Below are 13,873 nucleotides of genomic sequence, written 5' to 3'. Positions count from 1 at the left end.
TGATTGTAGGGCTATTTATCCAGTTAAGGAAATGAAGGAGATGTCAAGGCTGGCATTATTGGCAGATTGCAGGTGGGGCTATGGGAACAGAGTCTTTCTCAGAGACACAGGATCAGTCTGAGTGACTTAGGGCCTTGAAAGCAGGAACAAGAGGCTTGAACTTGCCCTTGACAGATACAGTGCTAATGTGCATGAACTGGGATGTTTTGATTTTAAAAGCAGTGTTTAAATTCACAGGTTTGGCCAGCAAAGTGCTCAGTTCTCTCTCTCTCTCTCTCTCTCTCTCCATGGGGCGCTCTGTGTTATCACCACATGTTGTTGATTTTAGACCCTATGTGGGGTCAGATTGTCCCCCTCGGCTGGGCTGAGGGCATGGGCTGTGGCATAGTTCAGTTAGCCCAGGATTTTAGCTCTCTTCTCCTCCTGTTCTAGAATTCTCAGTTCCTTACAACAAACAGTACACAGCATTGCAGCTGCGAACTGGAGCCGGCTACATCCTGGAGGATTTCAATGAAACCCAGGTGAGGACATAAGAATGGCCATATTGTGTCAGACCAGTGGTCCATCTAGCCCATCTTGTCTTCTGACAGTGACAAATGCCAGGTGACTCAGAGGGAATGAACAGAACAGGTAATCATCAAGTGATCCATCCTGTCACCCAGAAGGCATTCCCATAGAAATGATGAGGAGCTGAAACTTACATGAGGGGAGGGGAGGGGAGAAGACCACTCTGGAGAATAATTGGAGTAGTACAGAGCAGGGTAGTTGGAACCATGTTGTGAAGTGTGATGTAAGCAATGTTTGTGTGATGCCTGGAAATCCTGTGTGTGTGTGGGGTGGATGGGTGGGATAATAGGCTGGGGCCCTAGTCTGTCAATAGGGCCCATGCACCTTTCTCTTCCTCGTTTGGTCTTCCCACTGCACATGATGCTCTTGATCAAAAGCAGATGAAATTCACTGATGAGAAGTGCAAGGTAATTCACTTTGGAAGAAATCATTTGAACTGCTCTGGCACCTTACTGGGTTCTAAATTAATTGTATCAACTTAGGGTGAGACACAGGCATCATTGTGGACTGCTCAAAGACTGTTTTGAAGAGAGAGTGAAAAAATTCAGACTGTTGGTTTAGAGAGGAGATAAACAAGAGGGGATGTGATGAGTTCAAATTCACCATCTGCCTCCGTGATCTCGGTTACGACAGCCAATGAAATTGAAAGGCAACTAATCTTAAAACAGATAAAATAAATTCTCATAACAGAATTGTCTGGTCTGGAAACTAACTGATTTGTTAGCCATTCCCACAGAGACCACAGAAACAGCTGAAACTTTATTTTGCTTCTATGCCTCGGTACATAGCTTTTCTCAACAGCTCTGCCTTGTGGAGGGAATTAGGCCACAACCCCACAGGTACTGTGGGCAGCCCTCCTCCTTTCTCTGTGCCTCCCTCCCCACCAGAGCTGAGAACCAGCAGGAATATCCTTAGAAGCTTTTCTCCTCCCTTGACCTCCTCTGCTGCTTTAGTGCAGTCGGGCAACAGTGGTCTATATCAATAGGCAAGGCAGGACCTGCAGCTCCTCTATGCAGGCAGAACCCATCAGAATCCTTCTTTGGGCAGAAAAAAAACCATTCTCTCTCAGGACAACCTATGTCAAGGGCAAGTTCAACACCCAAGTCAGTTGGCTCAGCTGTTGTACTCTTTCCCCAGGGGAATGGAAACTGAACAACAGGATTCTCCCTCTAATGCTTCTCAAATGTCTCTCCCCAAATACATTTGTTTGCTTCCATCAAGAACAAAAAATTGGATCTCTTCTACTCCAGGCGCTGGAAGAAACAGCCTTGAGGACAGATGCCGTCTCATTCAGCTCATCTGACCTTCATTCCTCTGCCTCTTCTTACCAAAATAGCTCAGATTATGTTGGAGAGGCCCAGGGAGTTCCCAGTACCCCCCCAGCTAGCCTTACAGCACCTGGATCCCTTCACTCCAAATGTGTCCTTGGGAGTTATCTCTCAGAAGATCTCCTGATGAAAGGCCGAGTGAAATACAGAGATCCAGACAGCTTCTGGCCTGAGGGTTTGAAACTTGAGGTTAAATCTCCAAATATTTAGATACTCAGATCCTCTTGTGGGCATTCCAGAAAAGATTGCACTCCAGAATTTAGAAGATCTTTAAGTCTTGTATCACAGTATGAGTGGCCCTTTAAGAGGACTGAGGGTTCTGCTGCACCAGATGTGGCCTCTGTCCCCACATGGAGGTAGAGAGACAGATGACTAGGTGCCAGGCCTGCTGAGAGTATAGGGAGAGAAGTTCTGGGAGAGGAAAAACGCAGACTACTGGTGAATGGCTATATGCTCATGCTGTTCCTGAAGAAGAGGGGTGCACTGGCAGAAGGAGTGTTGCTGCTAACGAGTACAGTGGCAGTGTGAAGAGACAACACCAAGAAGAGTGGTGGTCTGCAGCTGCTGTTGAAGGAGGGCCTGGTGGAAGCTGAGAGCGCTAAATTGCGAGGGACTGCTAGGAATCAGTGCTTTTCAAAGGGTAGGAGGCCAGCCAGGAAGGCTGGTAGTATAGGAAGAGGTCCAGGGAAAGAGGAAAAGTCCTTTTTTGGTTTAGCTTCAGGGGCAGGCAGTCCAACTCTTTATGGGGTTCCAGGACTGGGAACCATTGAATAGGCTAGGTTTGCCATGGTTCCTCCTGTATTGTCAGCTTGTGAGAAGAAACAATACTAAGGAGAGGAATGGTGGACTGAAAAAGCCCAGGAGGGTGATAGCAGAGCTCAGAAGCAGGACAGAAGATTTCTTGGACTTTAGGACCCTGGAAGGGGTGGACTTCTGGAGCTTAGCCAGATCACCAAATCACCTTAGCCACCTAACTTCATAGCATACTTCATGTGCGATGCCTAAGTGGATGGCCAGTAGAGTGTAATCCTGCAGGGAGCAACTGCAAACCTTTCCTCCTGCCTTGTGCCTCCTGAGGGCTGAGTTGCACTTTTTTTTTTTCTCTAAAGAGGTTTTTATGGAAGGATACTTCCTGTAGCCTAGGTAGTACCAGGCTCTGATGCTGTGTCTCTTTGCTTCCCCACTAGTGTAATGCGGCATATCAGTGTCTCCTGATTGCAGATCAGCACTGCCAAACCCGGAAGTACTTCCTGTGCCTTGCCAGTGGAATTCCCTGTGTATCTCATGTCTGGGTCCGTGACAGTTGCCATGCTAACCAGCTTCAAAACTACCGGAATTATCTTCTCCCAGCTGGCTACAGCCTCCAAGAGCAAAGGCTGCTGGAGTGGTAAGCACCGAGTAACCAGGATCTGAAGGCATAGGTAGAGGATTAAAGTAAGAGAGTTGTTGTGAGGCTAAATACACTAGTGGTTGGGAGATGCTCCAATACTGTGGTAATGGGCACCATATAAGTAACTAGATAGAGGAGGGAAACAGCTCCGTTTTCTCCCTAATGCATGAGAGCAATACTCCCTCCTCCTCCTTTGGGTGGTGCAGTGAGCGTTGTATCTCCTGTGACAATCTGCCTTTACCCCCTGGACACAAGGAGAAGCAAAACTGAAGAGCAGCTTGAGGTGTCTAACAGAATTATCTAGTGGAGAAAGTCTGTCTGTAGCCAACACTATCACCCCATGCAACAGAAATTATTTTCTGCACCCTGTGTGATCCTGTTTTCCATCAGGACATGGGGAGCAAACAGGTTAAATACATGCAGTTAAGCAGCGAGAACTATACTCCACAATCTAGTTCCTTGGACAGATTCTAGAGCCACACTGCTTTCACCACCCGACCTCTTTCGTTCTCTCTGCTTATGTATTCTGGGGCCAGTGTTTCTGAGGTGCTAGGAAAAAGGGAATTCTGAGGAAGGTTGGACTCCATCCATGTGGGAATCAACAACATGTATGAAGGGAGATTAGTTAAAATCAGGGACCGCTTGAGAGGGCCCCTTGGAAGAGGCTTGAAGATGAGACTGAAATAAGTGATTTTGTGAGTGAGTGAAGAAAGGGAAGGGTGGATACATAGGCCTAGGTAGATTTTTTTTTCAATTCTCAGATCATTAGAATGACTTGTGAAGAGACAGGCATCCAGCCCCAGATGGGTTCCCAAGCCCCTGACAGCTAGCAGACTATTGTAAAACTTGAATTACAATTTTAGTTAAAGCAAGAGATGTTGGCTATGGACTTGAGTAAAGCAGCTGATAGCTTATCATATCCCTTGAGATGGGCTGTGTAGAGGATGCAGCAGAATTGCATATCACTACATAGTTTATTAAATATTTGTTAATGATCTGGAAAGGGAAAGGTTAACATGTTGCACTAGCAAATACTTCACTAAACAGAGGACAGAAAAGTAGAGAGGGGAACTAGAAAGAGACTGGAAATATGCAGGAAACAACACAATGAGATTCTTAGGGGAAAATAACCCAAAATCCCAAATACTCAGTGGGAGGGAGTTGCAGTGGTATATGGCAACAGAAAACAGTGGCATCTCTAATTTTAGTTATCCTCTTAAATGAACAGGGAAGTGATAATACCTCTGTATGCAGCTCTGGGGCAAATGCACCCAGGATATGGGGTTCAGCTACAGACTATCAGAAAGATCTTAAAAATTAGAAAAGGACAACATTAGTATACTTTGTTTCAGCAATGCCCTCTAGCCACAGCTGCTCCTCTCCCCCATCCCATCCTCACTGGGAAGAGTGGCATTGTGGCTAAGGCACAGCCTGGCATGGGGGAGATCTGGGTTCATTTCCCAGCTCTGCCATAAATTCAGATTTGCTCACAGTCATGTGGCTCTCTGTACTTCAGTGTCCCCATCTGTAAAAGAGGTTAATACTGCCTTACCTCAAAGGGCTGTTAGGAGGATAAAGTTGATGTTTGTGAGGAGTTCACATACTAGGGTGGTGAGGGGTCCTATAAATAACAAGACAGGATACCACAGTAAGTGGAATTTGTGGCCCTAGAATTACTTTGAGTCTAGGGATCCCCGCCACCTCTACCCTCCTCTTGTTTTTTTTTTTTTCCAGGCACCCCCGAGAGAAGCCCTTCTGTAACCTGAAGGTTCTTCTGGTATCAGACCAACAGCAGAACTTCCTGGAACTCTGGTCAGAAATTCTCATGACAGGGGGAGCAGCATCAGTTAAACAACATTACTCGAAGGCCCAGAACAAAGGTACCCATCAGTCAGAGAACCTCATGTGTGAATCTCCACATCCAGCAGCTGGGACTTCAGTGCCTGTGCAGTCTTGTGTGGAGTTAACATCATTTAGAATTGACATGATCAATGGCTTATGCTGCTGAATGTGAGAGCAGGGATGGGGTAGCATACAATAGGGTAGGATAACTGATAGCCTCTGCTTGGTAAAATGGGGAAGTCTTCCCCTCTTCCACTGATGCCATTTTGGGAGTGAACTTTTACATGCTGTAGTAGTTCAGGTGCTGGTCCAGTCTGTGTTTAGAAAGGGAAAACTGGGTCAGCCATGCTTGCCCTTCTGGGTCTGCTGTGAGGCAGTGAATCTCCTTTCCCTCCAGTCCCTCTGCAGGAAAGGGAGCTGGGTGACCTGTGACCTATGAAGCTTGTGTAGGACGTTTGCCAGAGGGCAGCCTTCGTTTTGTCTTTTGACCATCAGCACTTGAGGTTCCTTCAGCCCTTGTTGTGGAGTACTTCTAAGAAGTAGAATTTTCTGACTCGAGTTGAGAGAGGGAAGAAATTGCCCTGGACCAGTGAGACAGGGCAGCTCTTGTTGGTACAGGAAGGGACAGGTCCTTTTTCTTTTCCCCCTAACAATAGCCTGTGTCCTGCTCCCCCCAGATATTGCTTTGGGTGTGTTTGACGTGGTGGTGAGTGACTCGTCCTGCCCAGCTGCTGTCCTGAAGTGTGCAGAAGCCTTACGACTGCCTGTTGTGTCGCAGGAGTGGGTGATTCAAAGCCTCATTGCTGGGGAGAGAGTTGGCTACAACAAACATCCAAAATATAAATATGACCATGGCCCCTGCTAATGCCACCCTGTGTCCTGCCCTCCCTGCTGGTGTGAAGACTCGGTGTTTTAATCAGGTTTTAAATGTCTGTGTTACTGGCCACATGCATGGATCACTGTATATAGTTTTATTTGCTGGACTTTTATGATGAAATAAATGTTGAATCTCTTGTGGTAATTGGGATTTTTTCCTCATGAGCTGGTGACTTGTCTCCTGTGAGAGGAGAATGGTGGATTGCAGCTGAATTTCCCCATGCTGTACACATCTTACTCTCCTGCTTACTTTAAAAGTGGCCACCAGGGCTAAAATCTTAACACAAGTCAGTCCAGAACAATGAACTGAATGCCCCACTCGAGGGTGGGAGCATTCATCCCACAACCAAGTGTCAAGGGGGGGGCAGTCACTGAGCACTCCGAACCCTCCCATGTCTCTTGCTAAGCAGCCTGGACTTGCTGATGTTACTCTTCCCAGGATGGATTTGAGATGAGTCTGGCATGGAACTGTAGGTAGAGCAAGTGCTGTCTTGCCTGCCTTCCTGTGACCAGTCTGGCTACTGTTTCCTGGCAGGGCTGATACCAGAGAAGGCACATAGGGACTCAAGGCTGGTTACCTGGCTTAGGGACGGTGGAGGGGGAAGAACAGGCAGCAGTGTTTGAAGGGTTAAAGTTAGCGTTATGATTCCAGGTATGAGGCAAGCCCTTTCCTCTGCAGTAACAGTACAGCATTTGGCCCCTGACACAGCCAAGCAGTTACCACACAGGCCTTAACCAACTGCAGCGTTCACAGGTGGCAGAGGGCTGCAGCTGCCTACAACAGAAGTTGTGACTTGTGCCTTCTTGCACCTTCCAGCTACTTCTAACTTAGTCAGGCTGTGTGTGTTTGAAAGTGAATCAGTCCCACCAGCTGCTTTATGCTGCTTCTTTCAACTCCCAGGTTTTGTATTGTTTTTGATAGGGTACACAGAACTCGGGGGCTTCCTGTTTTATTACTCCTTCTTTGGCTTGCACATTTTATCTTGCTGTTCCCTATGCCTGGAAAAGTCTCCCATTAGCTAGAGTGGGTGGATTTTTTCCAGTTTTACTGTTTCAGGCATTTTAGTTTAGCTAATTAAAAATTCCCCAGTAGTATTGGTCTGCATTACATTATAGCATGAAATTCCACTCTTGCTTTCCCTCAATGGCGGTGAGCTATAGTAGGCATCTGTTTCTCCTTTGCTTTTCATTCTGTTAGGTCTTAACCTGCATTTTGCCTCTTGCACGACTGTTGAAGGGAGGTCACTGTTGTTGTAAATTTTGAACATAAGGCTCCCTCTCCGATTCAACTGAATAACACTCTTATGCCATGAGTGGTCAGGTCACCCAAATAAAACTAAGCCCATTTGTAAAGGTTATGCCATATAACAAAAGGAACTTGAGAGTAAAAATGGCTTTCTTCTATAGTGCCCCTGCTATTCTAGTAGTAACCAGAATATTATCTATTATAGGGAGCCCCAGCCCTGTGCAAAAACATGCTTAAACTTACTTCCCTCTACCACCACTTTTAACCCCTCCTTGGGTTAAAATAAAATTCTCCACAGGAAGAGCTTGCAGCAATAACCTCCTACTTCTCTCTCGTTCAAAGTCCAGTGTGAATTTGCATAAACATTGGGCTGTACAGACTGTTAGCTGCCTAATCGGGCACTACAGCAAAGTACACCTACCATCCAAGCCTTCTGATTTCTCCATTACTGACTCCTTTCCAGCCTTGCTGTGTCAGACACACCTACAGCTTTGTTTGAATTTGATAGCATGTCAACTGTAAAATGATTTATTGTACAAACTGAACCCTATACATACAGCCAGATTCTCTTACCATAGGTATGCATTTCATAGGACACTTTCCATCACCTCTTTGTGCTTCCTTAGTGGCCAAGGTTAACAGTTTGGCTGAAGCGGTAGGAGGAGCTGTGTAATCTTGTATTTCCTCTTCTTCAGAAAATGATCAGGCATGAGGGACAACGTCACCCTAGTAGCACCAGGGCGGGATACACAAATGCCACAGCAGGAGTGTGCCCACTGCTGTGTTCAATGAGTGGAATGACTCCCTGCAGGCACTAGGAGCACTGACTTCATGAAATATTCTCCTCCATTAGTCTTTTCCAGAAGAGGTGGATATCCTGGCAATAAACAGCTGACTATAAACAGCCATTGGGAAGGATTTAGCCAGGAAAATGCAAATTCCCTAGCAACAGGGCCAATGGTTCTTGCAGTGCTCTAGTTCTTAGCCAAAAACAGGTCTTGATGCTCAAACTCCAAAACTGCAAGAGAGGAGGAAAGACACCATTCATTATATACCTTAAGAAATGCACTCCATACAAGTAGGTAGGTGGGTCCAGTGATCAGTGAACACCACATGGCAGGGGGCTTGCACTGATCTCAAAGTAAATGTACAAACAGTGAGGAAGAGGTCACTCCTAGGGGGAGTGATGCTAACCCAGACATACTGACCCCATCACATTGCAGCACTTTAGTCCATGTAATGCCCATGTGTGCCTTTTGAGAGAAGTAACTTTGGGCCCAGATGGAAAGTTAAAGTCTCCCAAGATGGAACCTCTTAATAAAATCAGAGTTAGTTAATCCCCTTTGTTTCAAAAATCTCAAAGCACAATTGCTGCCACCACCAAGGCTTATGCACTTATGGGCTTCAGTGCTGCATGTTCCTACCTGCCCAAGGTCCCCCCAGCCTGGGTGTAGTATTTGTTGTAGTCCAGGCGAAGCAGCAGCTGAGCCAAGTCAGAGTTTATCTGGTGGTTGCGAACACTGGAGAGAATCTTGAAGAGGAGCGAGGACTGACGGCTGAAGCCCTGCAAATTACAGAAGACCAGAACTAGAATATGCTAAGGCTCCTGTGGCTTTCTGTCCCCCATCCCTGCCAAAACAATTTTTCAAGGGCCTAAAGTGATGTTTCCTTCCAGAAACAAGCAGCCTTTGACAGCACAGTGCCACTGGTCCAGTCTTCAGGGTAAGATAAGCTAGCTGTTACCCCAATGACGTTCTAGTGCTTGGTACAAGAGTGTGAAAGTACAGACCCTGAGACTCTCAAGCTGTTTTTCCAACTCCACAACCTTTCTACACTAATAGAATTTATTGCAAGCTTGTATTTGCTCGCTCAACACAAGCGACTCCAGATTGCTGGCTGCAGCTCTGCCCTCATCAGTTCTTTGCAGACAGCAAGAAGTAGGGCATGGCTGCTACCTTTGCTAAGGCCTTGCCCACACAAGAGTTGTCCTGGTTTAACTAAAACTTGTTTTTAATTTCAGTTTAATTTAAACCAAACACCTGATCGTTGTAGGGTAAGCTAAAATAAACTACTCTTAACACTAACTGTAAGTGTCCACACAGGGATTTGCACTGATTTTACAAAATCCACTTAAAAATCACACCTTTAGTTAAAACAATAACTTATATAGTCAAGCCTAAATCCAAAACCAGCTCTGTTTGTCATGTCCCTTGTCTGCACACAGCAGGAAGGAGGAGAGGATCCAGATGGACGAAGACGCACCTTTACCAGGATACTCAGCTGTGCAGCTCCACGATCATCCAATGGACCCAAATTCTGACTGACCAGAGAACAGAAACTGTGACAGAGATCCAGGATTTCATTCAGGCAGTGGAAAACCTGTAGAGTAAGTCATAAGAAAGCAATTTTAAAATTAGATTCCAAAAACAAAGCCAATGAGAGAGCATTTTCCCACATTGGTTCATTGGGTCATGCTTGACTTGACAACTTAAACAGCAGGAATAGCCAAGAAAAAGGAACCCATAGTAACATTTGCTGCCCTCCCTCCCCAACACCTCTGTAAATTTCAACTTCTTTCACTAACTCCTTTCCTTTCTGTAAAGCCATGAACCGGGAACCACTATTTCTATACATAACCCCTTAAAATTAGGATACTTCAGCCCTGTAATGTGGAATGTTTTGAATCAAACGTTTCTTATTTAGAAAGATAATCTAAAAATCACACTAATCAAGTTGAAGGGAAATAGCTTAAATGTGGCCTAACCTTTGAGGGTTTTGTACAAACAAGCTTTTATAAAATGCCCGTGAAAACAACTTTTAAACATTTTACTGCAGGTGTTTGAAACACACACATTGTAGCAATAAGAGCTTGAAAGATTTTTATCATCCAAGCTGAGAGTAACAAAAAGAAAGCACCATAAATAGGGCCACTGATTTTTAAAATTAACTTAATCTGATAGGAACCCTAGTAAATGTCTGCAATGTAATCTGAGTCCCTTTAACAGAAAAATATAAGGGGGCTAGACATAAGATTCCCTGCTGAGTCACCTAGGAAGGACTAATGATCTGAAAAGACGACAATAGTATTTTCTGTATGCCATTAAAACACTGGCTACTAGTGCAGACAGAGAGAAACCAAAGAGCCCTGCAGAGAGACTAGAAACTTGGGCATGAATAAACAAAATGGGATTCATCTTGAGAAGGCACAATTTTTTTTAAACAATGATTTTTAATCTGCTGCTGTCTTTAGATCCAGCCCGGTGCTTTTCTGGAAAACTTGCTTTAGTCAAACAAGATATTGGGCTCACTGAGTGGAATTCTGTGGTCTATGATATATCAGAGGTCAGGCTAGATGATTTAATGGTCCCATCTGGCCTTAAATGCTGTGGGAAAAAAACCAGCTAATACCTCTACAGAAAAACAATGTGAAACCCAGATCTGCAAAGCCAGGGAGAAACCTAGAATACGTAGTATATAGGGTGTGAAATATAACATGGCACCAAAACAGGTCATTACAATTTTAGGCTACATACAAGGAAGCAACAGGTCATCAGTAGTAAGGTGACAGTTTCCCTATATGAGGCTTTGGAGTGACCACGTTCTATGTTCTCCCAAAGGAAGTAGTGGTTTAAAACTAGACAGTACAAGGTGCTAGAAAATGTACTTGGCACTGGCAACTGCTTGTGGGAATGGACTAGTGTTTTAATGATGGACAACTGAACTGTTAAGTTTATCAGACAGACATTAGGAACACAAACACTGAATTAGTGAACTGGAATGTGAGATTTAGACCAGCTAGTAGATAATTTGATGCAACAACTGAGTACACATTTAGTCCAAAATCAAGTTGTTGAGAACAAAGTTAATCAAAACACCACGGGCACGAAGAGAAGAGATTTAATTGTTTATACACCAATATTAGCAGCCTGGGTAATAAAAGAGGAATTAAATTGTTCATTTATGAGCATAAATTAGACCTACATGCTATTACTGAAACCTAGCAGAAAGACTTGCATGCTGGGAATTTTTAAAATCACTGGTTATAACCTATTTAGGAAGTACAGCATAGGCAAGAGGGGAGGTGAGAGGACACTGTCAGAAATGGCATTACCTATTTCCCAGCCAGATGACACTGAAGCAAATGATTATTGAATGCTTATAGATAAAGTATAAGATGGGGTATTAGTTGGTATATACTGCAGACCACTAATTTACACTAGCAAGCAGAATGACCAGCTCTTTAAGAACATACCTAGAATGTGTAAGAAAAAAAGCTTCATTACCCTAGGGAACTTCAATCTGAGAGCATGAGACTTTCAACATGCTGCCAGTATTAAAATGTCCTTAGAATGCTTAAATTACAGATAATTTCCTAGCTCATGAAATGGTGCATCCCACATGAGAATTCCACATTAGACCTCATGTTGACAGAGGAATTGATCACAATTAAAAATTAGTGGTGGAATAAGTGCAAATGATAATGACTTGATTATACTGTTCACACACAATAAATATAAAGTCCAGACTTGTATCTGGATACAAATTATGAGCCACATCAGCACGGATAATTTGCACAAACATGAGAATTGGAGCTATATAAGAACGTTTTACTAGATGCCCCAAAACCCATAGAGGGGAAAAAAGACTACACTGGTTTAAAAAACAAAAAACACAAAACAAAACCCTGGCTTGGAGGGGAAGTTAAAGTAGTGATTAAAAAAAAAATTACAGAAGGAAAAAAGGGAAAGTTGATAGAAAGGAATATAAATCAGAAGCTAGGAATTGTAGAAAATTGGCAAGGGAAACAAGAAGAACTATATTGCCAACAGAGTTAAGGACAATAAGGAGTTTAAAAGTATAATAGGAATAACAAAAAATCCTAACTGGTCTATTGGTCCATTACTAGATGGAAATTGTAGAATTGTCAATGCAGAAAAAAGAGTGGTTCAATAGATATTTCTGTATTTGAGAAAAAGCCAGATGATGTAGTCATGTCATATGATGATATATTTCCATTCTAACAGTAACTCAGGAGGATATTAAACAGCAGATAGTACGTCATTTTTAAATAAATAGGTCCAGATAAAAAAAAGGCCACCACCACACAATCGAAAGTTAAAAGCTGGCTGAGGAACTCTCTGGACCATTAATGTTGATTTTCAGTAAGTCTTGATATAGTAGGAAAGTTCCAGAGGATAGGAAGTTAATGTGCCAATATTTATAAAGAGTGAATAGGATGACTCAAGTAATTACAGGCCTGTCAGCTTGATAGTAATCCTGGGGAAAATAACGGAATGGCTGACATGGGACTCAATTAATAAAAAGAATTAAAGGAAGGTAATATAATTAATGCAAATCAACATGGGTTCATGGGAAACCACTCCTGTCAAATTAATTTGGTATGTTTTCTGAGTTGATTTGGTTGATTAAGTATATTACATCAACACTATTACCTTTTACTTTTATAAGTATTTGACTTGGTACCATGCAACATTTTGATTAGAAAGCTACAATTCAACACTGCGCCCATTGAATGGATTAAAAACTGGGTAACAAAGATCTCAGAATGTAACTGAACAGGGAATAATAATGAAGCAGATATGTTTCCCCATGGGGTCCTGCAGGAATCTGTTCATAGCCCTATCCTGTTTAAAATTATCATCAGTGACCATCCAAAAGGAAAACAAATTACTGAAAGTTTGGGGAAGTGGTAAATAAGGAAGAGGACAGATCACTGATAGAGCAATCTGAATATATTTAAGCTCGATGCAAGTAAATAATAAACATTTCACAATGGTGAAATGCAAATATGTACATCTAGTAACAAAGAACACAGACCATACTTACATGATGGGAGACTCTATTCTGGGGAGCTGTGATTCTGAAAAGGATTTTGGGGGAGGGCATGCTGGATAAACAGCTGACCATGAGCTCCCAGTTCAACACAGCTAATGTAATCATTGAATGAATAAATAGGGGAATAGTGAGCAGAAGCAGAGAGGTTACATTACCTCTGTGTTTGGCACTGGTGCAACTGCTGCTGGAATACTGTGCCCAGTTCTGGTGTCTACAATTCAAGGAGGTTGACAAATTGGAGTGGGTTCAGAGACGAGACATTAAAAAGGTTAAAGGACTGAAAATATGCCTTATAGTGAAAGACTGAAGAAGCTCAATTGATTTAGCTCATCAAATAGAAGGTTATGGAGAGACTTGATTACAGTCTATAAGTATGTACACAGAGGAACAAAAAATTGCAAGACTGAAGAAGCCATTATCAGACAAAGGTATAACAAGGTCCGGTCATGGGAAGCTGAAGCTAGACAAATTCAGACTAGAAATAAGGTGGTAACTTTTAACAGTAAGGATAATTAGCCACTGGAACAATTTATCAAGGATGGATGGATTCTCCATCACTGATATTTTTAAATCAAATTGATTTTTTTCTAAAAGATCTGTTTCAGTTCAAAGAGGAATTAATAATGCAGGAGGTTACAGTGGTCCCTTCTGATCTTAAAATCTATATGAATATGGGAAATGTTATTGGTATGTCACAGCCATTCATAAGGGAATATAAAACTCCTGAGGTAGCTTATGGAAAAGAACCAGAGAGCAAAAACTACTTAC

The 13,873-nt window shown here is 43.2% G+C and overlaps 2 protein-coding genes across 6 annotated transcripts in view; one reads left to right on the top strand and one right to left on the bottom strand.

The window, feature by feature from the left end:
• TP53BP1 (tumor protein p53 binding protein 1) overlaps positions 1-6,148 on the top strand; it is a 68,508-nt gene extending 62,360 nt beyond the window's left edge. For all 5 annotated transcript variants that reach the window (XM_067555383.1, XM_067555380.1, XM_067555381.1 and 2 more), the window contains 4 exons: positions 433-521; positions 3,083-3,282; positions 5,020-5,165; positions 5,805-6,148. In XM_067555383.1, coding sequence (XP_067411484.1) covers positions 433-521; positions 3,083-3,282; positions 5,020-5,165; positions 5,805-5,992 — 623 coding nt within the window. In that variant the 3' untranslated portion in view covers positions 5,993-6,148. The remainder of the gene's footprint in view (positions 1-432; positions 522-3,082; positions 3,283-5,019; positions 5,166-5,804) is intronic.
• An 854-nt stretch (positions 6,149-7,002) lies between these two features.
• The window catches only part of TUBGCP4 (tubulin gamma complex component 4), a 28,111-nt gene continuing 21,240 nt past the window's right edge, over positions 7,003-13,873 (bottom strand). The window contains exons 16-18 of the mRNA XM_067555385.1: positions 9,512-9,628; positions 8,674-8,813; positions 7,003-8,267 (exon numbers count right to left, since the gene is read on the bottom strand). Coding sequence (XP_067411486.1) covers positions 8,255-8,267; positions 8,674-8,813; positions 9,512-9,628 — 270 coding nt within the window. The 3' untranslated portion in view covers positions 7,003-8,254. The remainder of the gene's footprint in view (positions 8,268-8,673; positions 8,814-9,511; positions 9,629-13,873) is intronic.

Source organism: Emydura macquarii, unplaced genomic scaffold (assembly GCF_026122565.2).
Source record: "Emydura macquarii macquarii isolate MOO-44397 ecotype Brisbane River unplaced genomic scaffold, CSIRO-AGI_Emac_v2 contig_1644, whole genome shotgun sequence".
In the NCBI taxonomy this organism is placed as follows: Eukaryota; Metazoa; Chordata; order Testudines; family Chelidae; genus Emydura; species Emydura macquarii.
Note: the sequence above shows the minus strand (reverse complement) of the source record. Positions and strands in the feature narration are given on the sequence as shown.